This window comes from Apostichopus japonicus, chromosome 22 (genome assembly GCF_037975245.1).
Source record: "Apostichopus japonicus isolate 1M-3 chromosome 22, ASM3797524v1, whole genome shotgun sequence".
Classification (NCBI taxonomy): Eukaryota; Metazoa; Echinodermata; class Holothuroidea; order Aspidochirotida; family Stichopodidae; genus Apostichopus; species Apostichopus japonicus.
This window is the reverse complement of record NC_092582.1, coordinates 16,209,330-16,235,765: the sequence shown is the minus strand read 5'-3', so window position 1 is coordinate 16,235,765 and position 26,436 is coordinate 16,209,330. Positions and strand designations below refer to the sequence as shown.

At 37.3% G+C, this 26,436-nt stretch overlaps 2 protein-coding genes across 7 annotated transcripts in view; one reads left to right on the top strand and one right to left on the bottom strand.

Moving 5' to 3' along the window:
- The window catches only part of LOC139963455 (uncharacterized), a 44,640-nt gene extending 19,543 nt beyond the window's left edge, over positions 1-25,097 (top strand). For 2 of the 3 annotated variants that reach the window (XM_071964230.1, XM_071964229.1), the window contains 2 exons: positions 21,280-21,351; positions 23,377-25,097. In XM_071964230.1, coding sequence (XP_071820331.1) covers positions 21,280-21,351; positions 23,377-24,391 — 1,087 coding nt within the window. In that variant the 3' untranslated portion in view covers positions 24,392-25,097. The remainder of the gene's footprint in view (positions 1-21,279; positions 21,352-23,376) is intronic. The other variant, XM_071964231.1, reaches the window with a different exon arrangement.
- LOC139963453 (uncharacterized) lies at positions 234-13,700 on the bottom strand. Of its 4 annotated transcripts, XM_071964223.1 has the most exons (8): positions 13,260-13,651; positions 8,084-8,323; positions 5,884-6,126; positions 5,640-5,739; positions 4,687-5,064; positions 3,876-4,053; positions 3,045-3,130; positions 234-2,417 (listed from the first exon to the last, which is right to left on the bottom strand). In XM_071964223.1, exons 1-8 carry the CDS (start codon positions 13,271-13,273, stop codon positions 2,136-2,138), a joined length of 1,521 nt encoding a protein of 506 aa, XP_071820324.1. In that variant the 5' UTR covers positions 13,274-13,651; the 3' UTR covers positions 234-2,135. The 4 variants fall into 4 exon arrangements, with proteins under 4 accessions (XP_071820324.1, XP_071820326.1, XP_071820323.1 ...); XM_071964225.1 differs by lacking the exon at positions 8,084-8,323 and having other exon boundaries at positions 13,260-13,650; XM_071964222.1 differs by lacking the exon at positions 13,260-13,651 and having other exon boundaries at positions 8,084-8,865.
- Positions 25,098-26,436: the final 1,339 nt, after the last annotated feature.

Genomic DNA, 26,436 nt, shown 5'->3' with positions numbered 1-26,436 from the left:
ATATACACGAAAAACATTTCCGCTCTTGCTGTGTACATATACCAACGATAAATGTTTTGGCGGGCTCGCGAGATCGCTTCAAAAAGCGAAACTTTATACATGTACAACACATGTATATTTGAATTAATACGCGTATATATTATGCGGTGTTTGTCCCACATGGCTTGCCATATACGTCGGGTTAGGTAAAGTATTTGCTTCTCATCAAGCATGCTAGGTATTTTCACCTATTATGTACACTGTAAACAATAGTTAGTCAATATGACTAAAAAAAATTAGTCACAACGATGTCTCTATCGACCAGTTTTTTCTAGTCATTTGACTATATAACATTAGTTTTGTGACTAATTAAATTGAGTTTTCTGACTAATTAAAATTAGTCCTACTACGATGCCTCTATCGACCAAAGCTTAGTCCAGTGACTAAAAATGTTAGTCATTGCAACTGTGACTACTTATTTAGGTCACAAGACTAGTTTAAGATTAAGTACTGATTAGTTAAGAAATGAGATAGTGACACACATTGTAAGTTTCATGGTAATTTTTATTAACATTCAATATTAATGCAAAATGTGACAAATAAACATTCCATTTAAAAGTCATCTCATAAAGAACAGTAACAAACACTAAAGGTTAAAGAACATTTAAAACTGAAATATATATTTATTGGACAATTGGGAAAACTTATCTTTACAAAAATGTCAAAATCTTCTCCGATAAAACATCTTGAGACTACTCATGGGATTACTTTGAAACGCTCCTAAGTTGGAAGTGTTCAAGAGTTTTCAAACAATTAGATCATGCATCATTATGGGCTCCATCAGTTTCATCAAAATAGCAGCATGGAAAAGATGTGGACAGACAGATAAAGGGAAAGTTTGGGAGTACACAGCTCAAATATAAAAATAGAACTTCAGCCAAATAAATTATCTTAATTAATATTTTAATATAAATATACATAACATAGATTTAATATACACAAAATAATATATCATATAACTATTTATAATTTATTTATAAAAATAATACCCCATGTCAAGTCAAATGGTATAAAAAGGCCTTGAGTAGCTCTATATGACCTTAGCTGTTAAAAGGGCCAGAAAATACACTTATAATCATCATCTCGAATTAGGATGATAAATAAAAATATTACCATGACAAGCTAAACCAAAAAGTGAGCTTTAAAGAGAACCATTGACCAGAGATTAAATTTCTATGTCTAACAACATCTGACAACTACATTTAAAACAAAAGAATAATATAAGTCATTTATGAACTTGGAAGTGATATTATTCTGAGTTTCTGACCATGAGATGTGATGGTACAATATTATCGCAGAACATGCAAGTTGAACATGTTATTATCATTGAAGCAACACTAGGGTGGAACAGTAAACAAAGTATAGTTACAACATTTCTAGAAGTACTTTATCACAAACCATAAGCTATGTCTTGACTGGTAGACAATTACCTTCTAGGTCAATTTTTTTGGGGTACATTTTAAATGAGGTCCCCACATTCAATCACACTAACCTCATTTAATCATTGTAATTATTTCCAAGTACACTGAAGTCCATGTTAAAGACTTGCCCGATATATCGAAAATCATTTGCTGATAATTTGATCTTTGCTTGATCCCAAACGTGTGCGCAAGTACACAAACAATAATCTTATACACTACACTTATGTGGGGCTTAGGCATGCATTATAGCATATACTAGTAGTATGACCGGTGTGCATTATTGAATATAACCGGTGTGCAGTATTATGTGTACGTATATGGCTAGACAAGTATATTTTTTAATTACCTCGCAGGGTACCCTATACACCTGAGTAAATAGAGGCAATTGAGATTAAGTGTCTTCATTAAAGATACATACGTATCGACCAGGTTGGTACATGAACCCACGATCATGGAATCATGTGTTCAGTGCCCTAGCCATTCCACCACAACTTCTGTATGTCTTTACGTACTGTGGTTAGTTCACTGATTGCATAATGCGCACTGTATATCACAGATTGTTCCTTATATTGAATGTACGATTTTATTATCATAACTACTACAAGAACAAGACACAACATTTCTGTACGTGCTCACACCATTGGGGTGAAAGTTCAAGCGACCAACATATGATATTTACATATTCATATTTATTTTTTCTACAACTCTCATAACTGTCTTGTCAACTGGGAGTCCATCCTGGATGTTTAAAATCATCCTCTGGTAGAAGTTTAGGGTTTTCTTCAGAGCTGTTGGATAAACCAAGTTAAATATATAAAATGTAGCCAAGTAGACAGCAAAAGCTGACATGAAATTGGATGATTCTGTGACTTTGAAGCCATCAACTTTAACTGTGTAGCTGCTGACTTCTTCTTCACCTTCAAACATTTCCATGATCACTGGAAGTTTAACTTCATGCTGCCAACAAAGAAAATGAAATGAATAAGTAACCAATTATTTTAGGAAGCACAATGGCAGATCCAGGATGGGATTTGAACCCATGTAGTCAAAGCAAACGTCATGTTTTTAAGAATGATTGTGCAAGTCACCATATTAAATATGTAATTATTTAATATATAGTATGTTTAATAATAGCATTAAAGACGATATTACATATCATTGACAAATTTTGTTAACATTATGAGTCATTTTCCTTACATGGATAAATTTCAATGGTATCACAGTACAAACGTTAAAATGTTATTAATATGCAGTGTTGCAGTTGTGGTTGAGGCAACAGCCTCCGAGGCAGAGTCCACAGCCTCCAAGGCAAAAATTTAATGAATTTATTTGCCTTAATATATTATTAAAATTTCCTTGCTTTTCTTCAGATACTTTATTCAACTCAGACAGAACTAGTTGTTGATGCTAAAAGGTCCTTTACAAGGAACGTTTCCATTTATTGTTTAATGAAACTCATACACATATCAGTTTGTCTTTTGTTTCCCTTCAATTTAATTATAAAGGGGGAAGTTATTGACAACCCATAAGAAAAATATGAGATAAATTTAGGGTAATTATCCATTATATATATAAGTTACTTACAGTTTCATCAACCACCGAGAGCATATTTTCCAACTTCTCGTTAACAAGGGTTGGTACTGCAATCACTGCAGCATATTTAGTGGCCTCTATAAAAAAAAACATAGGTGAAACTGTTTTGTAATTCCCTTTAATATTAAATATCATGATATCCTCACTCCTCAGAGGTGTTTTCTTACAATATATTTGAAACACAAATGAAGACAAGATCAGATAGGCCTAGCTTATTACATTTGAAGTTTGACCATGATCAACGGTTATGTGAGTGGTGTGGCAATGGACAATTGACTCACACAGTTAATACAAACCATCAATCTGACCTGACTGAAGTGTTACAGAGCTCTCTAGCAGTGGCTACCTAGAATAGGTGGGTCCTTCTTTAGTCCCCCATGCAAGGATGCCACTCTGAGGAGGGGTCTAAGGGGGGGGGGTATCCCCTTTGAGAATATATCTTATTATGATATAATTTTATCATTATTTTGGGGGCTGTGTGCCGCTTGGCACTCCCCTGACTGGTACCCTGCAGGGCGGACTTCCCCCACTTACTACGCCACTGCTCTCTAGACCAGCGGTCGGCAACTTTTTTACCCATGAACTAATGAATATCCCAGGAACCCAAGCCACGACCCAAGAGGTCCTAACGCCTCAAAATATTATCGCTTGAAAATGTCATGTTCTATTGATGTTAAAGTACACTAACGACTCACATGCTGTTGTTTATAAACACTGATCATACTAAGGAAGCGTTGTTGTTTATGAACAAATTTCCTGTCGGTGTTCGCTTGATATTTTTTTTCTGCTCTAGCCCATACCTTCATGCAATAAAATACTAACCATGCCTTGTGCTCTCATCCTTATATTTCAAAATGTCTCCAATAGCTTTGTCTACAAGGTTTGGTCGGCTTTTCTTATTCTTCACCGTTGTTACAATAGCATCAGCATATTTGGTGAAGCCATCATGTATCAGGTCCGTAATTGAGGAGGATCCAATTCTCTGGAATTCCAAAATTATCTGAAAATTGAACAAGAAATTAAAAAAGTTTGGTGATTATATTCTATGTTGGGAAATGAAGAAAAGAGTTCTACATAACAACAAAATGAAATAAATTGTAATGACTGTATCAGTGTCAACATTACTATGAGGTTAGTGATTGCAGTTCCTGTTAAAATAACCAGATGAGTTTCCAGTTTTTAAGTGTTTGACCTCCATTGACCTCAGGTGGCACACATTTAGTGTCATCTCCAGTCATTTTATTATGGGGTACTGCAGACGAAGGTCAACATGTTTGTATTCCCCATTTTTGGACAATCACAAATCTTATCCTGGGGCACAGTACGTAACATTTTAAGGTGTGTGTACCCCCCAGCCCGTGTATAAGGTTCCTCTATATATGCACTATGCTATCTTGAGATATTGTGTTTACAAGCAAGTCATCATGGACACATATACATACGTCATCATGCAGTGTACTCCAGGGGGTTGTAGGGGCCCCCTGAGTGTAAGTTGCCACCCCTGGGTGGATCTTGCTGCCCCCCCCAAAAAATAGTGGCCGCCCCCTAATTTTTTTGTCTAACAACGAATACAACAGAAAAAAACTACACTGGTTGGTAATTGAAAGGAGCTGTATAAACTGAAATTAAATACCTCATCTTCATCGAAAAGCCATGGGTACAGCTCCTGGACCTGCTTCACAGAAACACCTTCTTTAACAATCAGTTGTCTTCGATCTGAGAATGTTGCTGACATTGCCTCTGTCACCCTGGAGTAGTGAGGTTTCTTCTTGGTGTTCTCCCTTCTCAACCACTGAATATGGGATTCAATGGACTTGTCATCCTCTGATTCTTGTCTTTGTGGGAGATAGTTAATCATACCCCATTGTGGTGGAGTTTTTCGGGCAGCAGGCACTTGGGAAAGATGAAGAGATGGTCTCACTCTTTTCCGTGACTGCACCACAGGGAGAGAGCTGTCCTCCCTCTTCCTTGCATTTGAAAATTTGTATTGAAGTCTGATTTTCCAGATGGACTGCAAAATAAAGTAAACTGACAATTAGTGTTTATTTACATTACTCAACTTTTTCCTAATTTAATAATTTAATTCTACTCACACTACTCGACCAAACTTTTAAGCAATGTAGCCATTTTCTGTCGAGGGGGTATGAAAGGGAGCGTGCCCATGGAGAATGGTGAGCTAGGCTGATAAAAAAGTAATATTGGATGAGAAATAAAGCATACAATAGCATCCATGTCCATGTCTATGTACAGGTGTAAGTAACATGGACAAATTGGTTAGTTAATGAGGTAGTACAGATTTTCACTTCATTACCTATCTGTAAATAGTTGCCCACATGGTTACCCGCTCAAAAAAATGTCATCTGCGTTCTTTCTCCTACTTATCTCCCAAACATGCATTACATTTAATTACTTTACCATGCTTTTGGTACTCTCAACACTAATTTTGCTTTCCCTACTCCATCCCATCCCCCCCCCCCAACCTAAACAGAGAAAAGAAGAAAAATTAGACCATGGATCTGTCAGAGCAGGCATTCAAACCCCCTCATGAAAAAATGCTCACTAAATATATATATACTGCTGACATACCTGAACATCTCCTGTTGACATATTTGGCTGGTTGGCAAGCTTGGGGTAGACTTTAAACAACTTCTGAATAATACGCTCATACTGCATAGTCTTCGGGTAACTATCAAAAAATAAACCAGAAAACCAAAATGTTTAGTGATTCCTTGCCATGTTAAAACATCAAAAGGTAATTGCACTGCACAAACTGGCACATATCAAATTTATTTCTTCTACTGAACTATTTATTCCCTCAAAATGCACTTACTAAGTATATACTTTGACTGCATTGTAGATGGCTTCCAGCATCGCAGACCGTTCTGCTTCTTTCAGAGGTGGAGACCCAGTTTGAAGTTTATCAACAATAGCCGATGAAAACTCTGGTAGCTGAAAATGAAGGTCCCAGTTGGAGTCAGTACGAGTTGAAAAAATTGTACTTGCAGATGAGGTTGGGAGGTTTGGTGGTGGATCTGTCAACAGTGATGGTGACACGTCACTAGCAAGAGGGCATCTGTACAAACAAAATAATGATACATATAACCAGAGATGCCAACCTCTTGACACAAACTAGAGCACCAATGGTGCAGAAGCTCATACCTTTTTGAGCTTAAAAATGTAGGGCCCACAAAACTTTATGGCCCACCAAATTTCAGGCCATTTTTCAAATTCCACCAATTTTGGGCCCATGAGGGATAACCCCCCCCCCCCCTCCGTTAGCAGAATCCTGGCCACACCACTGGCTATAATTCCTATTTTCCGCCTTTAAATCCTATTTTACCCACTCTCTCAAACAATACCACTGACCTACCCTATTAAACTTTCTCCCCTCTACCTGAGCAGACCTGAAGCACTCCTTGCCAAAATTTTGGCTGGCTGCCTACATACGGCTCAAAGACTTCTAAGAATCGGCAAGTGATGATTGGCTATAGGGCTCTCATGCTTACAGTTCAACAGTTAATAACAACTCCCAGTCCTGCTTTAATTCCACTAACAGCCTCTGCAGAGCTTAACCACAAATGTTAACAAACACTGCAGAGACTGGGAGACAAATTAAAGGAGCTTTGGCAAAAGGTGAAGGCTCAGATTTTTTTAAACAATTGGGATTAATTGTAAGTAATTAACTTTTGACCAAAAATTATTAGGCATCACCTTATTCATACACAATCCAACAATCATCAGTTCAACTTTGAATATGATCCATCAAAATCTTGGGGAGATTGAGATATTTGAAAATATTACAAAGAATGACCCCAGATGACCCCCTAAATGACCATTGACCTCAATTTTCCGAACACCCCTCGTAACTCTCATCCCGAGGAACGTCGAGACCAAGTTTCATTATAACTGGCCATACACTGTACGAACAGGAGCAATTTGAAAATATAGGGCCGCGGCCCGGGCCACAAAAGACCCCTAGTTGATCTTTGATCTCAAATTCATGAACACCCTGAAGGTAAAACTTCCATAGTACTATCGTGACAAACCCTCAACATTGTACCATGGAATCTGTAGGAGAAGAAGCATTTTGCGTATTTCCACAAAATGGCCCATAACGGCCCACAGGTGACCTATGACCATCCTAAGTCTGTATGACCATCCTAACTGTACTTATTCAAAAAAAATCTATATACCAAGTTTGAGTTAAGTCCAACTTTCCCTTGTTTAGTTACAGTATACCCAAGCAAGTGTAAGGTCCACCACACGAAATAATTCATTTTTAGAGGGTGGTAATACCCAGTATCACCAAGAAACATTTTCATATGTTGCTCTTAAGGAATGGAACGAATTATCAATGAAGTGTAAGAATGCCAAGTCTTCAAATACTTTTAAACTTTCTATTTTATATTCATTGTCGTCTTATTTTTTTATTATTATAATTATTATTTTATATGATAATATTTTTTCATTTCACTCTTAGTTATTTTATTTCAGGGCCTCGGGGGAGATTAGCTTTACGCTAACCGAGTATACCCTTTAATGTAAAATAAATAAATATATAAATAAAAGTTTCTAATAATGTACCCGGAAAACAAATGAGACTCGTAGCTAAATGTCAGTGCAATGCATTTTGAACGGTGTTGTAACAACAGTCGATCAGATACTGACAGTCTATAGGCTGAGTGATGCGTTGCTGGACGTGAGCTGTACAGTAGTAAACAATCTAAATCCTACCTACTTGAACGATAAATCGTGTCCAAGTTTCATCAAATTCTGTCCATGTATGTATGCACTATGCAGGAGGTAACTTTGAAACAAATTGTTGACAGAGTGATAGAGATGGATAGACGCAGTAAGATCACGATAGCTCCCACTTCATATGTGAGCTAAAAACATGTCTGCTGAGCATATTTTGCAAATTCGAGTCACTATGCGTCTGTTACTATTTTTTCCATTGTTTGGCCAGAATTAGCCAAATTTGGCAATATTTTACCACTTTGGACATGGATAGGAGTAACAAAAATTCTTACCGATTAGAACTTGAAGTGCATTGAGAAGCAGATAACAAAATTATCAAAAACTTTGTGTTAGTTGGAAATGCTTCTTGGGGTTCAAGGTCCCTCCATTCTTCAAAGCTCCTATCCCAACACTGCAGCTTAAATTTTTCCTTCAGTTGGAACACTTCAGAAGCCTTGACTTCCAATTGTTCTTTTGTATTACTGCCTTCTCTTTCTATTTTTTTGTTTTCATTGCCATACATGAAAAGATATCTGGAATACAAGATATAAATTTTCATAGCAAAACGAACACATACCAGGTAATTAAATGCCGCTCCATTGTGCCATTTAGGATTTACTGTAGGAACATGTTTACTTGCAGAATTTATTGCACATAGTCAAACTACCACTTACCAGTGTGGCAATTTCATTCAATAATGGTGAGCTGTTTTGATTTTCAATAATATATGTTTATTTAAATAATTGAGCCTTAAGAATAATTCTTGTCTGTCCCATTTGTGATTGTATTTAATGAGAGAGAACGAATCAAGAGAATAAACAAGCACGCAACTGTGCATAGTGATTCCTTGCCATATTTTTTTAATTTTATTATTGAATGTTGACAAATGTGAATCAATATTGTGAAGGTTGAAGCAAATCTGATTTTTGGCTATCTGACAGTCCTGACAACAAATTTATACACGACTGTGTTTTGGTTGAGTCAAATGACAGAGTTAGTGGTGGTATGTACAGGTATGTTTCCAACCCATTGACAGTGGTGTATGCTTAAATGTCACCAAAAACTAGCCATAAGACCCAAAGGCACTACTATGGTAGTAGGATGTAATGTCTAATTACTACAATACTTTGTTCATTTCCCTGGCATGGATACACACTGAGAGGATAGTGATCCAGAAGACTGTCAGTAGTTCTTAGTGAATATTGGCCGGTGTCATTGAGGACGTAAGCATGAAGATGATTGCAGTAATCAGATGTAGTAGTTTGCCTACACACAAAATAAACCGTACCACCAATCAGGCAAATAAGTTCAACAATGCCAAATTTAATTAAACCCTCTGGACCTACATCAGTTGTCACTGCACATCCTTTCCAATAGGAAGTACCATTGCATTCAGCTTTCTTTGCTGTGTAGACCATTTCTGCTTCACCAGTAACTGGTAGCAACACATCCTGGATGGACTTAAGCATTAACCTGATAGGATACAAGTTGCCAAAAGAATGTTCAACATGTCCCTTTGAAAGAAAATTTCTTTTAGTTCGAAACCAAGACTGATAATATTCATGCCTGTTTGCCAGTGTTTTGCAAATATTCCTTCTATTCTTTGTTCTATGTGACAATTCCTTAAAATACAGATGTTTCCCTTCAAATCGTAATGTCCAGCAATGCACTAATGGACCAAACTGCAGCATCTGATGGGGATAATGGATCATGTAGTGGAACTTGGGAGTCATAGAGTCATTCGGAAATAACACAAAATAATAAATTAAGAATGACTCTATTAAATCAGCTAAAAATTCACTTAGGACAACATTTGTGTGTGGAGCCACAACTAACTCCACAACGTCAGCAATCAGCTGTAACAACTTCCAAATGTTGTCACCAACTGGCACATGCTTACCAACCATCAATGGAAGAAGCCTTAAAAGACACCATGTTTGAATGGCATTTTGTTTCACTTTGAACCTGTGAACATTAGTTTTCATCTTTGTAGGCTTATTAACCTTGTCTGTGCCTTCATATGGGAAGATGTCAATTTCTGTGTTGAGTTGTTCAAGAGAAAAGAAATTTTCTTGAACACAATGCAAAATTACTTTTTCCAATACACAAGGTACAATGCCTTCAAATAAGTCATGTGCAATATCTGAAGGTAACCCATTAACTACATGGAAATACTGCAACACATTAAAAATGGATGATTTCTTAAGACCATACATCCCAGCAATTTCTGGAATGTTTTCTGCCATCCTGGCTTGTTGGTCATATGATGCACTTGTCCTTTTCGTAACTGAATTTGCATTCATGTGTTCCTTTATTTCCCCTCTTGTTACAAGGCAGAACCTACAGGGACGAAAGGTGTTGAAACTCTCTTGAAAGCCACCAACAGTATGTGCAGCCAAATTGTCTGCTACAATCATGGAAAGAGTACCCTTGATATTATGTTCAGCACCATCTTTCTCAACAATAATGCCATCTCTTTCCAATTTTTTGAGGTCTGCTACCAGAGGGGCTAACACTTTGTGAAGTCCAAATTCTTTAACACATTCAGTTTGACACAGCAAAGACAGTTGAATAACATGCAATTTTGATCTCAACTTTGGGCTTATGTTACCAATGAGAAAATAGAATGCTGAAAACTTCAGATTTTTTACTTTATTTCCAAGTGGATTAGCCACACAAAAGTCGTCATGATACAGTTGAATTTGAATATTTTGTGATTCAGCCAATAATGGGTTATTTTTACAAAGAGCCCCATCGCAATAGTCCTGTAGGGAGCTGTCAGGACTTAGATGTCCATTTACCACCTCAGCAAAAATGTCATCCTGTTTGAGCAATAACTTGATCGTTTCCAATATATCAATATATTGAAAAGTTTTTTCTTTGCCATTTGCTCCAACTCCCAATAGGTATTCAACTGGTTCAACAAAATCCAAAGTTTGTGCACAGAAAGAATTTACATGCCTTGCATCACTGAAATGATCCAATGACCTCCAAAGGGAGCTTTCCCCAAAAATGTTGTAATGATCCATCAGAGTAGGATCAATATTTTCATTTTGAAGTGCAGAGTTAACTTTCATTTGCATATCGGCACTGAACTCAAGAAGCAGATTTTGCATCTCAGTGGCAACAAAGTTACAAGCTTCATGGCAAACTTTAAAGTTTTCTCGCAAACCAATAAGAAATGCTGCAACTTGCTCTTCTGTGCTACTTTCAACTGCAACAAGATTAGGATTATTCAACTGGCCAACAGGATTTGGATGTTCTTCTTGTTCAAAGTCATCAATCTGTTCATCATCATTGTTGACATTAATATTTGCATCATTTCTTTGTCTACCATACTGGGCCCAAAATAGAGAATGCTTTTGTCTGATATGTCTTTGAAAGCTCCTTGTTGAACTGAAAGTACGATGACAACTGTTTATGTTACAAGTGATTTTACTGTCTGGACTTTTATGCATGTATCTATAATGTTGTAATAACTTTAAAAAGCTTTGTGTGGTGAACTGGCACTGACAACATGGGAAATTTACCATAGTGTTGAAGTTTGAAATGTCAACTATATTGTTAATACGTTTGAAAATTTTGCTATTAACTATTTCGCCCAAGGTTGTAAAAGATAGATGACCGAAGTTAGCATTGTGGTAGTGGCAGCTAGATGTTCAATAAATTCTGCTCAAAAATATGTTACCAATTCCTTCATTTCTTTTTTACATTCATTTGTAAAATATATCATGAAAATGGACAGGAAATTTTGGTGTTAAATGAAAATGAACATAGGCATGTAATATAATCTCTAGCACAATTGAGAAGCTGGTATGGCAATCTCCCTGTTCAATGAAATGGTATATCTGCATGAGACAAATGGAAAATAACTGTAACAAATTTTAATAACACATAAATGCATGAAAAAGTAAACTGCATGAAATTGCTGTATCATTCTGTGAGTTTCTCAAAATGATAAAAACTGTTACTTTTGAGCATCTTTATTAACTATTAATTTTGGTCATTCTTTGTGAACTCAACAACTGCATGTATTGGCTGGTCACCAAAATTCACCAGACTTCATTGTTAATCCTCGTGAAAAAAGGACTTGGAACACATGTACCGTACTGTTAGTTATCCCATAACAACACAAACTTGTCAAGTCTGGTTGAACTTTCTTACATTTCTCAATTATCCTAATAGAAAATATTCAATCAATACCAATTATGGCCTACACCTGTGCCAAACATTATTTTCTGACCACTATGGTACTGGAAAATAGGAATAAGCTAGATCCCAAATTTTAAGATCCGATCGGTAACATAGGCTAGGTCAGTTGTTTCTAAATATCATGACATGATTTTGCATTTAATTGATACAATTCATCCAAAAGAGTCTCTAGTCACTATGTCAACTCGTCTACTACCAACTCGCCCACAATATTTGAATGCCCACAGTTGGATGTCATGCCCCCTAAAGTTCAGTCCTGGCTATGCTTATTATTGATTTTTTATTATTGATTATTAATTAATAATTTTTTAGATGTGGGGTATTTTCTTTTGTGGGGTGACCGATATAAGAAATGTTCTTAGGTAAGGGATCACAACATATATGCTATGTTAGTCCCCCCCCCCCCATCACTGTACAGCAAATGTTTCAATGTAAGAAAATGATATAGGCCTCCTAGCCTCTATGGGGGAAAAGATATGTCAGAACTGCCCTTGTGATGAAATATATATACTGTATGGTAAGTGAAACGCACATGGGGACAAGTTAGGGCCTTACTACTGTATATACTGCATACTGTACAATTTACAACAAGAAGCTTTTTAGTGTTATTGGTTGGAGTTTGCTGATAATAGGTATGCATATGTAGAGCACGGGTTGGCGAGTTAACGAATCGGGGAGTGAACTACTTGGTATAATGGTAGTGAATGAGTTGTTAGTGATCGAGTTGGTAGCTAGTGGACCTGACACCAACAGGGAGAGTTGACTAGTAGTTGGCGTGTGGACGAGTCTGAGTTGGTAGTGGACTAGTTGGTGTCCAGGCTGCATTTCATTTTATACTCACACCGAAGGTACGCCAAGAATTTATAGTACCTTCTAGGCCTAAGACCTAAAGTAAATTCCACGACGAAGTTCTTCAGTTCAGAGTGCACGAAATGCAGGCTGGGGTGGCGTGTCGACGAAGTGTCTAGAAACTTGACGTAGGCTAGCCTACACCACCAGGCTTTCGCAACATTATAGAATATAGTATACTAGCTAATCATACACATTTATATCATAATTGTCGTAGAAGTGTGTATTACTGCTACTGTAGACTTAACTCCTAGTTTCGGCCTAGCGTTGGCAACAGTTATGCTTACTGAGGCCTAACGTTATTAATTAATAAATACTTTCCAGCAAAACATATCGCGGATATTCAAACCTTCCTTGAACATTATGTCAATTATTATTTAATAAAATTTCAGTTGTGATTGAACTTACCGAACTAACGACATTTTGAAAATGCTTCTGAAATTTGGTTAAGTGGTTAAGAATCTTCTTATTTGCTGATAGCACTTTTCTATCTGCAGTTACGCAATGTACCACGTACCACGTACGTACGTGTATACAGTATACATATAATCGGCGGCCGTCGTCTGAATTTTTGATCTCTGATCAGCTGAGCAGACGGTATTCTACGGTACGATGATTGGGTAAAAATAATGACGTCATTGGTCAAAGCTGAAAGCTATAGAAAGTAAACAAACAGAAGACTAGAACATTCTCGTCACGCTTACATACATGACATGCATAGTGATTGTCAACAAAGTTCGTACAAATTTATGTGACTAATTTATGTTAGTCGAGCGACCATACAAATTGGTCTGCAACTAACGAATTGGTAATGACTAGCTAAATCTAGTCACTGTGACTAGAATTTTGCCATTCGTGACTAACTAATGTTATACGGTACGATACTTTGTGCTTTGATAATGCAGAACCCAATATACAAAAAATTGTACAGACAAAGAAGTTGAAATACAGACCATTATGCTAGGTGACCTATATAATGGAGCAAGATCCTTTATTAAGGTGTGGCATCTTGATTCGATCGAATGATAGCTTACAGGTCGAATGGTTGTTTTTCTGTGACATAAAAGATTGCAAGAGTACCGAGTGCACAGATTGACATACTTTGTGCTTTGATATAACGCACCACACAATATACAAAAACTGTCCAGACAAAGAAGTTGAAATACAGACCGTTATGCTAGGTGACCTTGAATGGATCAAGATCCTTTATTAAGATGTGGCATCTTGATTCGATCGAATGATAGCTTACAGGTCGAATGGTTGTTTTTCTGCGACATAAAAGATTGCAAGAGTGCCGAGTCATAGGAGCCTAATTTGATTTGGGGGGGGGGGGGGGCTGTAACGGGCTGTAACGACCGAAAATTACTAACCAACATTTTTCGCGCGCATCGCGCGCGTTCAAAACTGTAATGTGCTATCATCTAGGCATTCATCGGTTATTACATCACATGCCGATAACCGATGAATATATAAAAAAAAATACCAATATATAGCAAATATTAAAGTGCTGTTATCATGAAATAAAACATGTTCAAGAGCACTGTACAAAAGAACCAATTCCTGGAATATAAAGGAATGAATGCCTATATGACATGCACATTAAGATGTTGAATGCGCGCGGAGGGCGCGAAAAATTTTGGTCATATTTTCCGTGTTATTACCCTTCCATATTGGTTATAATTATTGGGCAAGTCGTTACAATAATAACGATAATAATAATATCAGTTTAACCATTGAAAAACACATTGCAAATTTTTCTTCTTTCAGTAGGTGCCCGAAAAATTCTCAGCATATTGCCCGAATTTTCACCAAAAAAATTAAAAAACACACAGCAAATTTTTCTTCTTTCAGTAGTTGCCCGAAAAATTCTCAGCATACTGCCCGAATTTTCACCAAAAGTTTTGGTTGGGGGTTGCAGCCCCCCCCCCCCCCAGCCCCCCGCCTCCTACGCCTATGTGCCGAGTGGTAGATTGACATACTGTTAGTGGGAACGGTGTTGAGCATGTAACTTATTGTATCTCTACCATATCCACACGTAACACAATAGCGCAAGTCAACATGTAGGAAAAGGTTTTAGTGGTGTAGGCCTCTATAGAATGACAGAATATGTTCAATGTTATTCACATATTTTTTTCATGTAATACTAGAGACTCAGTCATTAACATTTTAAGACATGTCTGAAATCATATTATCATAGCAATTTTAGAAAACTTTGTCATCATACAAGTCTTATATTAATAAAGGTTCGATAAAGGTTCGATAATTCAACTTCGAAGCATTTTCTTCTCTCCTAGCGAATAATTTGATCTTTGTACATGATGATAATCTCGTTTTTTAAAACTATAACAAAAGGAAATCGTCGTGAAGTTAAAATGACATGTTTTAAAAAATTATAAAAAAAAAAAATCCTCCTGTTGTAATTTCTTCACATTATCTGAACTCTATAGATCAACATATTATGACATTTTCTTTTAGTATCATTATTTTGGATGGAAAATATAGCAGACTAATATATATATATCAAGCCAAGTATGCATTATAATTGACTCGGTTTGGGGCATGCAGTAATTATCAACAAGATACAGCTAAGCTCCATGAGATTTGACCGAATTTCATACAAAATACTCGATATTATATATCGCTGAAAACATATTATTTTAGAATTGCCTTTGATGTTTGAACTGTACAGTATTTTTTGTATCATCATAGCTTTATTGTATTTTTCTATCCTTTTATAAGTTTTATGGTATATTCCTTTTAGGCGGTATACATTTTTGTACTATTTGCTTTTGAATGTTTCCTGTATTTTAAATGTTTCCTGTATATTAATTGTTTCAATTCCTGTAAAGCGCTTCGAGCAGCGTTGCTGATGAACGCGCTATAGAAGTACGAGTTTATTTTTTTTTTATTTTATTATTACACACTGCCCATTTTGACAAGTGGCACTCAAGATGGAACCTGGGCACGAAGATCTTAACTACTTAACTGATCCACTCTCAACCCTATTCCCCTTGCATCGAGACTGTGACTGTATGTGATCTTCGTCAAAACGGTGTCTCTCGAGTCCCTATACACAATGGAATAACTTGTTAATATACAATCAAATTTATCATCACTGGATGGAAATAACTGCGCATGGCTACATAATATACCATGATGAAATAAACTATCGATTTATGAAACTTACTTCACAATGTTGCTTGTTTACATTTTGGTACTGCTACGTAAAATACCCGCCACAAATTCACTGTACATATCAACAACAACAACGACAACAATTAACACAAATAATACACTAACAGACGAGATCTACGAACACAGAAGTTTTTAAGCAGTTTGTCATAAATTTGATCTTACACCACCGTTCTGAATGTGGCAAGAAGGAAGCGAAAACACTGTGCTTTTCATATCAGTTGTGCGTTAGTATGAGTGAGTATACTTAGTATACTCATGGAGGTTTTTACCTCCATGGTATACTATAGTTAGTATAGTAGTCAGTGTTTGGTACATCTATTAACAAATGGTCTCGAAATAGAATCAAATGTGATGGACAGTCGTGTACGTTACAATTAGCCTAGCGTTAAATAATCTATGCATGGCGATGGATCTACAGTCTGTCATACAATACACGGTCTTAATACAGACTATTGAATCTGAGGGCCAATATTTAACCTTATTGTCATCAAAAATAATGGAAGTGGAGGGAAGGGGGAGGTTGGGGGAGGGGGAGGGGGAGGGGGCGTGGAGTGGTGTGATGGGTTCTCAGCTTAATGTTTTTGATCAATTACCTGCGTGTTAGCTTCAAGTTGGATATGGTCATGATTGCTTGGCCTATATATTTTTGTGTCATAATCATGATAGGTTAAGTCACGAGAAAAAAGATCAATATTCCAAAGAATTCCATACTGCTGCCTAATAACGTTATTATAAAATAAAGATATGACATTGGGAAATGCTATTTAATCACAATATTTGCAAACCTTCAAGATATCATCTGTTCACCAGACAAAGTGATATTAAACTCAAAAGGAAATTTGCTTGTTCTCTTTTTGGTTTCGATGATAATCGTAACCTATGCATTCATGCAGGCGGAGAGTGTGTGTGTGACGCCTCGCTTGTAAACACGATATCTCAAGTAGGGAAGCTTGGACCAATCTAATATTTGGTGTACATGAGTACCACATTGAGTAGATGGTGCATGTGAAGGTCAGTTAGAGGCCAAAAACCAAAATATTAAAACAAGCAATAACTCCCATTGACAGGGTCCGACATGGTTGATATTGTGGGAGTAGTAGTGAATGGGGTAAGGGATCGTTTCAAAACATAACGGTCATGTGATCCAAGGTCAACAAAGGTCAATCAGGGGCCAAATACTAGTAATTTTTGCAGTAACTTGAGAACAAAATGTCCGTCAAGGTTGGGAGTTACGCTAGCCTATTGTAATCCAGGAGTCGACCCGCATCTAGGTGAACTTTGACCTCAGGTTGACCTCCAGTGACCTTTATCAGTTTTTTGGTTATTTGAATTTTCGTGGTCATAATCGGATCTCAAAGGTACCTTCCGATCAAAATGGTCCATGGTTGACATTCGTGCGACCTTCGTGTGCGAAGTTATCAGAGGTCAATTTTTTTTTTAATTTAGTTTTTTTATAAGTACAGTTAGGATGGTCGCACAGACTTGTCATGTTGCTTTTTGGAATCAGCGTGTCAAACTACATCTGACCGCGAGGTCAAAAGGTCAAATCTTGGTGACCTTTGACCTCAGGTTGACCTCCAGTGACGTGTATTAGCTTCTTTCAAGTTGATTCTTTGAAGTTTCGTGGGCATATTCCAATCTAAATTGTCCATAAGTTGACTCCTCTGCAACCTTAACGTGCGAAGTTACTAAAGATCAAGGTTTGGTTTGGTTTTGTAATACTTGGTGTGTGGATTCATAACATTGAGTAAAAGAACCTTATTGTTTTTGATGGAGGTGTGGATAACCACGTACAGTAGACTGACCTGTGTTATCATGCCATAGTGTTATTGTAACAGCTAGTTCTGGTTATACTAACAAGCAGAAGTCTAGTGCATTGAAGTCATCGAAACCTCAATGCATTTGCATTCTGGTTTATTTCGTTGCTCATATGTCTATCTCAGGGTTGTCCAACCTTTTGCAGAGGAGGGCCACATGGAATGATTATGATGAAGGAGGGGGCCGCATGAACCCTACGCTCGATTTTTCGATTTTTTGCCCGAAGCCCAAGGCAACAAAATATGAGCATTGCGCGCGTAGCGCACTGATTTATTTTCCTTCCTGATAAAACAGATGAATAAAGTCTAGCCGCCCCCCGTCCGCTGAGAGTGTCACACAAACTGACCTGTATGCATTTTTTTTTTACCCAGAAGGTTTGATTGATTGATTGATTGAGAACAGTTTACAACTCACAACTGTCTGTAGAAACACACCATTCTTTAACTCAATACAATACTTGGTAATTTTACATAACAAAACAGAATGGTTGGGCAAATAATAGGATGGCATTTTGAAAGCATTTGCCTGTTACATAACTTAGCAGGTGCAAAATTTCTAGACTGCTTTACTCTCTAGAACATCATCATCATTATTATTATTATTACTACAACTGCTATTACTATTACTATTGTTGTTATTATTATTATTATTGATTTTATACGCTCGTGAAAATAAGTCTAAAGAGGAATTCGTTATCATTAGAAATCAAATTTGACATTTGGCCAATCTAAATCCGGTAGATCAAGCTTTGTCACGGTACATGCCAATGTATGTAGGCTGTATCGCGGTGTCAACACTGTTAATCTTATAAAACTACGGAACGTCAAAAGGACCACAACTAAATTGCTGTGAGCACAGTTGATTCGTACCTAGTAGGCCTAATTTGGTAAAAACATTTTTTGTTGTTGTCTTCAACTGAATTTTCGTGTTATTTTGTAAGAGAAAAGTTCCTTACCAAGCTAGCACCACTTACGGCAACACACCGATGGCCAATGAAAGCAAGATACTTACTATGTACTATATCATTACACGTACACGCGATACAACAATTGCTACAACACTGCCACTGCCGACAAATAATCGCGTCGCACACACAAACAACACTTGACAATAGTGATAATGTAATATACTATGGAGCATACGGTCAACAGCTCTCGAATCTTGACTTTTTCACCCACCATGGGGTGAGAGAAGAGGGGGTGTGGGGAGTGTGGAACCTGACATTTTCACATGATGTAGACAAGGTGTGCCTATGAAAGAATTCGAGCGATCTCCCTTTTAAGTGTTGCACCTTTAACGAGACTGGCGGAACCGGTAATTTACGATGATTAGCAAACGACTTGCGCAAGCAGCCTACCGTTGATTTGTGCACTTGCCTAGTGCCTATACACTTAACACAGTGTTATACTCTGTGAGAAAGTCAATAAGTACACGAACGCCGTATGAAAGTAAGCCGCGAGATGTGAATGTGGACCGCAATGGTATGGTCAGGTTTAGTGAAAGGTCCATGTAATATATATCGGGGCTTAGCCTGGGCAGTAATAATGTGGGCAAAATCCAGCCTTATCTCATAACGTTGATAATTACTAGTTGACCTCCTTCACACTATCGTCTAGTCTTCGTTCCGTAAACAAAAATAATAAACGAAGACTCGAACTTTCCTATTGAATCTGGCAGCAGAAAGTGGAGTACAAAGCGACGTCTAGAAACCCCACATGTGTTACCCTTCCGCTGTCCACAAGTTACCCCTCCTTAGAACATAGTTTTACCACGATACAGGAAAGCCCAATGGTCAACCATTTGCAGGTCTCCAACAAATTACATATAGGTGATATCTAGCCCCTGTCTCTTAAATAAAGTTCGTCTCCTCTACTCCACCTCCGGGCCCACCCCTCCCCGAATATTTATGAAACTTTACTACGGTACTAAGGGGCCAAAAAAGGCCCTCCTCCAAGGGAAAACTGATCATGGTATTTGACAATGGCGGATGTGGAGAAAATTGTTTGAGGAGCGAAATCCAACATCTGCGGAGGCCTATGCATATAGCCTGCTTACCTTGCGAAAAGTTGGCCATAAGTTGGGACCTTCATTTGATAACCTTTTTTTTGGGGGGGTGGGAGGGAGGGAGGGGGTACAGATATTCACCTCAAAGTATGTAGTATGTTACATGGAACAAAAACATTTCATTAACATTTTTGCAGCCTGTGCATGCATATTTTCAACGGAGCTTTCTTAATTACGGAGAAGGGGCCTTTTCACCTCTATATGGTTCGATCCCCAGCACAAATCCACACCAAACGAAAATATGTACTACGAAGTTTATAATCAACTAAATTGGCTCTATTAGGCCTTTGTTTAAACTATGTTTCGCAAATGCTACAGAAGTAACCTTAGTGTAGTCCTGGTATGGCTTGCGCTTGGCTTAATGTGTTCTGGCTAATATCTTTCAGCAACGGTATAGCTGACCTACAGGTTTTACATTCACAGGAGTAGTCTTTCTTTTACTCTTTGAGGCAAGAGCTCGTCTCTGTATTGAGATGTCGGTGAAATACTAGTAACATTTTTTGTTTCATCCTTCGTCTCTTCGGCTACCCATGCTATAACACACTTTGTTGCAGTATCCAAGCTTGTGGCGATTTCAGCCTGGTGACCACTTAAATATTTCCAACAGTATGAACTGACTTGAGATACTTCAACAATTTATCGTGTTGAAATGGTCTAATATCTACTGGAATCACAGAAATATGGGCAAAACACTTTATCTTTCATTCTGTGTTTTCACATGAGAAGCTAACCCGTATGTGAGTCGTTATAGGGTCCATCTTATGAATAATATGCATATTCATACGGATATGCATATGCATATGCCCGAATTTATATTGTAAGCAGTTTTAATGTGTATGTATGAATGTATGTATTTTAGACCCTCCTGTAATATAGTATCGTGTTTTCGATATTTCGCATCGTGTACAATCCTATTATTTATCATGAACTTTATTATCATTATTATAATTATCAATTATCTTATGATAATCGTGTAAACGAAACTTCTACCATGGAATGTCACGTTATCATCATCAGTTGCGATCCTTTTGCCTTCTATTTCCGTTAGTGTGAGAGTGAATGGTAGTCGGCCAATAGATTGAAATTCAATTTCCTCCCCCTTCAAATATGCCTAAACTAAAAGCAAGAAAGACTAACCAACAAAAAATAAACGATTTGGGTAATATACCTATATAGCAGGATGCGCTCGTTTTGACAGCTTATTTAAGCGAAGGATATAGTTGGGTTCTAGCAATATGAAACAGACGAATAACTCAACGTGGGTAAGGCAGAAAAAGAAGGATGTACTAAACTCGAAAAAAAATATGTTCGTATCTTTACTTGCATTCATTTTACTTGTGTTTTGCATTAGTTTGCGACATTCACCCGAGGACCAGCCAGTTACCCTCTTATCTCACAAGAAGATACCCTTTGTCAAGTCTCGGTGAGTTCAAGTTATATGAGTTCAAGTTCAATGTTGTCGTAGTGTTATTGCTAGTCGTACTATAGTGGTATAACCTTAACTGAAGCAATGTGCTCTATGTGTATGTGTAAAGAACATCTGGTTGAGTGCCGGCAAACTGTTTGCATAGACAGATATCACCATGTGCCTGTCACCGTACATATCATTATCCCGACACCTCTCCACCCACCATGTTTGCTATTCGACAAGTAGTAACTTAATATTATGCACTAAAATTTAATACATTTTGCATTCCCCTGCCATGCGTAATATTTACGCAAGCCAAATGGGGCGCGACCAAAATAACGAAATTAGTCGCACATATCTTGCTCCGACACCTCTCCACCATGTTTGCTATTCGACCCGCAGTAACTTAATGTTATGCACTAAAATTCAATACATTTTGCATTCCCTGCCATGCGTAATATTTACGCAAGCCATATGGGGCGCGATCAATAACAAAATTGGGGTGGGGTGGGGGTGGGGGGGGGCATACTTTTCGGTGGTTCTTTCCAGACTTCGGAAACTTCATGTACAGTTTTCGGAGCATGCTGACGAAAATCGAAACAGCTTATTGTTTATCATTCAAGTCCATATTACAAGTCGAGTTTTTTTTAAGGCATTCCGAGTGTCGATCAGGGGAGGTGGGGTTTCTGGTAGGTTGAGGCTGAGTCCTATAATGGAACATGCTGAGTCATGGGGTGTAAAAGTGTGTGGACCGCAATACACCAGATGTTCTTAAATAAGCTTCACTTTTTTATTCCAATGTCCTTGCTTATTTATCATTGAGATATAGGCCTATGATACATGTAGAATGTTTAAGGTTCTTTACTGTTTATAATGTTCTCGATACATACTTAGAAATTCATCAAAATGCGTATTCTATTTTGGAGTCGATGAGTGTTAGTGGTGTGTTAGTAATTATGTTAGTAATTAATAATATATGTTCTGTCTTTTTAACTGCATCGTCAATAAATCTGAATAAAATCTTCTACTTTTAGCACCGCAAACAAAAAGTTGAACTCTCTACTCTGTTGTTGAATTGTTTGTGTTTTCCGTATAACGTTTAACCGCTGAACATGATCAGTATTAAGTGTTACCAGTTGTAGCCGGTATTCTCAAATAAGACTCCCCTATTGTTTTTGTGTACACGTCAAAGGTCAAAGGAAGTCTGAAAACCTTGTAGATGCGATTGCTCCAACCTAACGCACTGGATGAACTTAGTATGTAGATGCAGCACTGTGAGCAATGGTATATAAAGAATCTCGTGTGGAATTTATGTTAAATGTTCTCTATGAATGTGACAGGGCATCACAAGGCGTGTTATAGCTCCATAGTTTACTATATAACCAAATCTATGTACTTGTGGAGGCATCTGGTATATTTGTACAGATTGCTATATGTCGGCGTGACTGCTTGCTTGCTCGATTGGTAGTTAAAAGGGTAACAATCTATCAGTATGTGTCTTGCTTTGATCAATAAATTGATAACCCGTAGACGGCCTATACTTGTGTATGCTGGTTAAGCTTATACTAAACTGACCTAAGAGGATATTGGAATCCTTTCAGAGACTCATTTGAATACGTTAGCATAATGTGCTATATAGATGGAGAGTATATGCGCATACCTTGCGCATACTTAACCGACATTTCATTCCTAAAGTGTTACCTGCTGTGACCGCCACCTGTCAAAGCCCCAATATGATATGCTTCTCGGTTTGGTTATGCATATTATAATTGGTAACATATGACGTCATGTAGACGGATATGTTTAACTTATGCTTGTTGCCTGCATGACTGAGACTTGAATCTATTGCTTTTGCATAGTGGGGATAGGGGGAGATGGGCGGGGAGGGAGGGAGGGGCTCAGGTCATTGGTATTTACGCAACTACTGAAGATTACGTTCCCGAAAGAGTAATGGGGATCAAGTTTCCATCATATATCTTACCCCAACCCCCAAACTTTTTTTTCATTAGAGTTGACCATCTGTTTTCCATTCAATTACAGGTTATCATCAGTGGAAGAACAAAAACATGAAGGGAATATCGACCAAGGATTTAAATTATTTGAAAGATTACGATATGATAATGGACAGTCCACGAATCAAAGTCCACGTGCGTATACAAATGTTCTTCCTAATCCCTATATGATGGAATCTAGAAATTGGACGCAGTATAGGAACTCAATATTAACTTTCTTACACAACCCCAAAAGCGGTGGCACTACATTAAAGGACTGCATGTTCAATATATCTAGGCAATTGGGGAAACAGCGTCCTCTACTTTTATCACCGCGCAGTCGCCTCGAAATAGAAGCAGATTTCTTGAACGGTTTGTTAAAACCTGCGAACCAAGACATGATGATTGGTGGAGCAAGTTTCGGCATTTGTGAAAGTTTCGCTGGACGAAAATGCTCTTATTTTACGATTGTAAGAGAACCTTATGAGCGAATGATCTCACATTATTTCTTTTGTAAACAAGGCGGCGAAACAGGGATCCCTTGTGGAAATATGACTATAGAGGAGTATACCATGGCAACGCAAGGCCTTTTGTTTAAACAGTTAGCTTTAAGAGTAGCTTGTCAGTGTGCAGGCGATGGTGGCGACGACTTGAGCAAACATCCCTGGACATGTCAATTTGATTATCGGTATTGCCGTCGTAACAATAACACAGACGAGATTCTCAAGCAAATTATTCGAAGTTTAGAGACGGACTTTGCAGTGATTGGATTAACTGAAGAGTATGATACAACGTTACGTATCCTGCAACATACATTCGGTCTCCCTTTCTACGATCAATGCAGAGCATTGAAGCAAAACACGGGCACTTATGGCACCAGAGAAACAACGAAATTAGAACAAATCAAACGAGAAGCAAAGCAAACATTGTTACAAAGTGAACGAGTCAGGGATATTCTACAATCTGACGTGATGTTGTATGAAAGATTTAAAGAGATTTTTAACAGACAGAAAGAAGTTTTCTCATCTCTTAGTACTTCTTCTTCTGGCGATATAAACCTGTGATTAAAAATGCACAGATTATCAAGAAAATATGGCAGAGTTATAGACAATATACATTTCGAAGAGGGTGATTAATGAATGATGGTAAAGGGGTATAAGGGTGGAATTGGAGAAGACCTTCATTACATTCCAATAAAACTTCTTTCGTACAGTGGATCTTCCAAACTTCAAATAACCTGTAGAAGCGAAGACAGACATCTCCCCACCCCCCCCCCCCCGCGTTTTGCAAAGAGACATTTGATTGGAATTATAAATGTCAAAACACTTTTTAGGTGTTTCATATCTTTATTTTGGTGTTTCCTAACCGCAGCATATGATATCCAATACAATACATTTTAGTTTACCTTAAGTATCTTGGAAATCGTTCAAAATCACGAAACTGGTTGATTCTGATCTTATAAACGTCATTCGTTAATGTGGAAATTTTACTGTAAGAAGTTGAGTTTGGTACATTAGTTTTTATTTTATTTGTATACAATGACATTTTAATCGTCTAGTATATCATCAAGTTGGCAAAACCAGTTGATTTTCCAGCTTTCTAAGGGATTTTAGTTTATATGCCATTTCCGTATAGAGTGTCCTGTATTTAGCAGTATAGGCTTACATGCCAAATGAATATTAAAACACCTGTTTGTAGCATCTAGCTATGGAATACAAACTTGTTCAAACCTTGTTCAAGGCCGTGGACATCATGTCGTCGACCCAAGGTGACTTATATATATATATATATATATATATATATATTAAGTCACCTTGGGCCGACGACATGATATATATATATATATATATACATATATATATATTATATATTTATATATATATATATGTATATAACATGTAATGGATGCTATGGGATAGAAGGATGTACATCTTGCAGCAAATTTGTGCATTGTGCTTCTGATACATTTGCATTATATAGTCATTTTAGTTATATAGTCAATATATGTTCATTATATAATATATTTATAATATATAGTCATTATAGGCATTATATAGTTATATAGTCATATACAGTCATATTGTAGTCAAGTTTACCCCATCGAATCCTAGAACCCGATCCATGCAAATTTCGAACTGTATACGTTTTAAAAATTCTTTCGTTTATAGGGCTGCCATATTTATTCAAGGTGTTGTTGCACAAAACCCACTTTAATTATTTCATTAACTTTTGATTTATTTATTAGTACATATAGTACATATGATATTTCAAGCTTTACTAACTCTTAACTGTTTTTCATATCCTATTTATAAATATGCACTTTCATGTATTTATACTTGGATTTGAATAAACTTGAAACTTAATAAACTTGAAAACTTGCACATTGTTAAATTGATATTTATGATCTAGATATTATTCTTCTACTAATATATAATTTATTAAATGAAACGTATTAGATTTAAATGCTGCGTCTGAGTCATTTCCATTCACCTGTTTACATAGGAACAGAACGGCAGATAATGGGCCGACTGCCCCACATTTGAAAAGTTGAAAAAGTGGGCTACAGGAGTATGTTTCTTCCACCCATTATTTCGACTAGGGGTGCTAAATCTTCCAGTTGGATACTTTTGCATTAGCACATTTCGGAGTACAAGGGAATAAAAGGATCAATTTTTCATGCATGTTTCGCATACCACGTAATACGAATAACTTTCGATTTTTCTTTACTCGAAGAGTCAACATGGTTGACGTGAGAAGTCCAATTTTCGATGAGACACTGAAATTCTTACTGTTTAGATTAAGGAGAAAATGTGGTCATAAAATACAGTGAAAAAACTTCCAGCCTCCACCGGGACCCGGGCCTCCCGCTCTGTACGCGGACACCCTAACCAACTAGGCTATGGACGCTGATTGTGTGTCCAGCGGTTCGAAACCGGTAAGGAAGGTGACGTAATTCCACTGTAGGCGTATATATATATATGGCCTCTGTACTTTCACACAGCATATTTTACCGGAAGTAATTGTCTCCCATACCAAGTTGCTGTTTACTATTTTCCATATATCTTCTACTTCCTGTTCAGAGACAGATGGTCGACCTGACCCTGTGTCT

Bases quoted from the DNA above. Each gene is read 5' to 3' on its own strand.
- LOC139963453 (XM_071964221.1), bottom strand. From the start codon at position 11,323: ATGGTAAATTTCCCATGTTGTCAGTGCCAGTTCACCACACAAAGCTTT.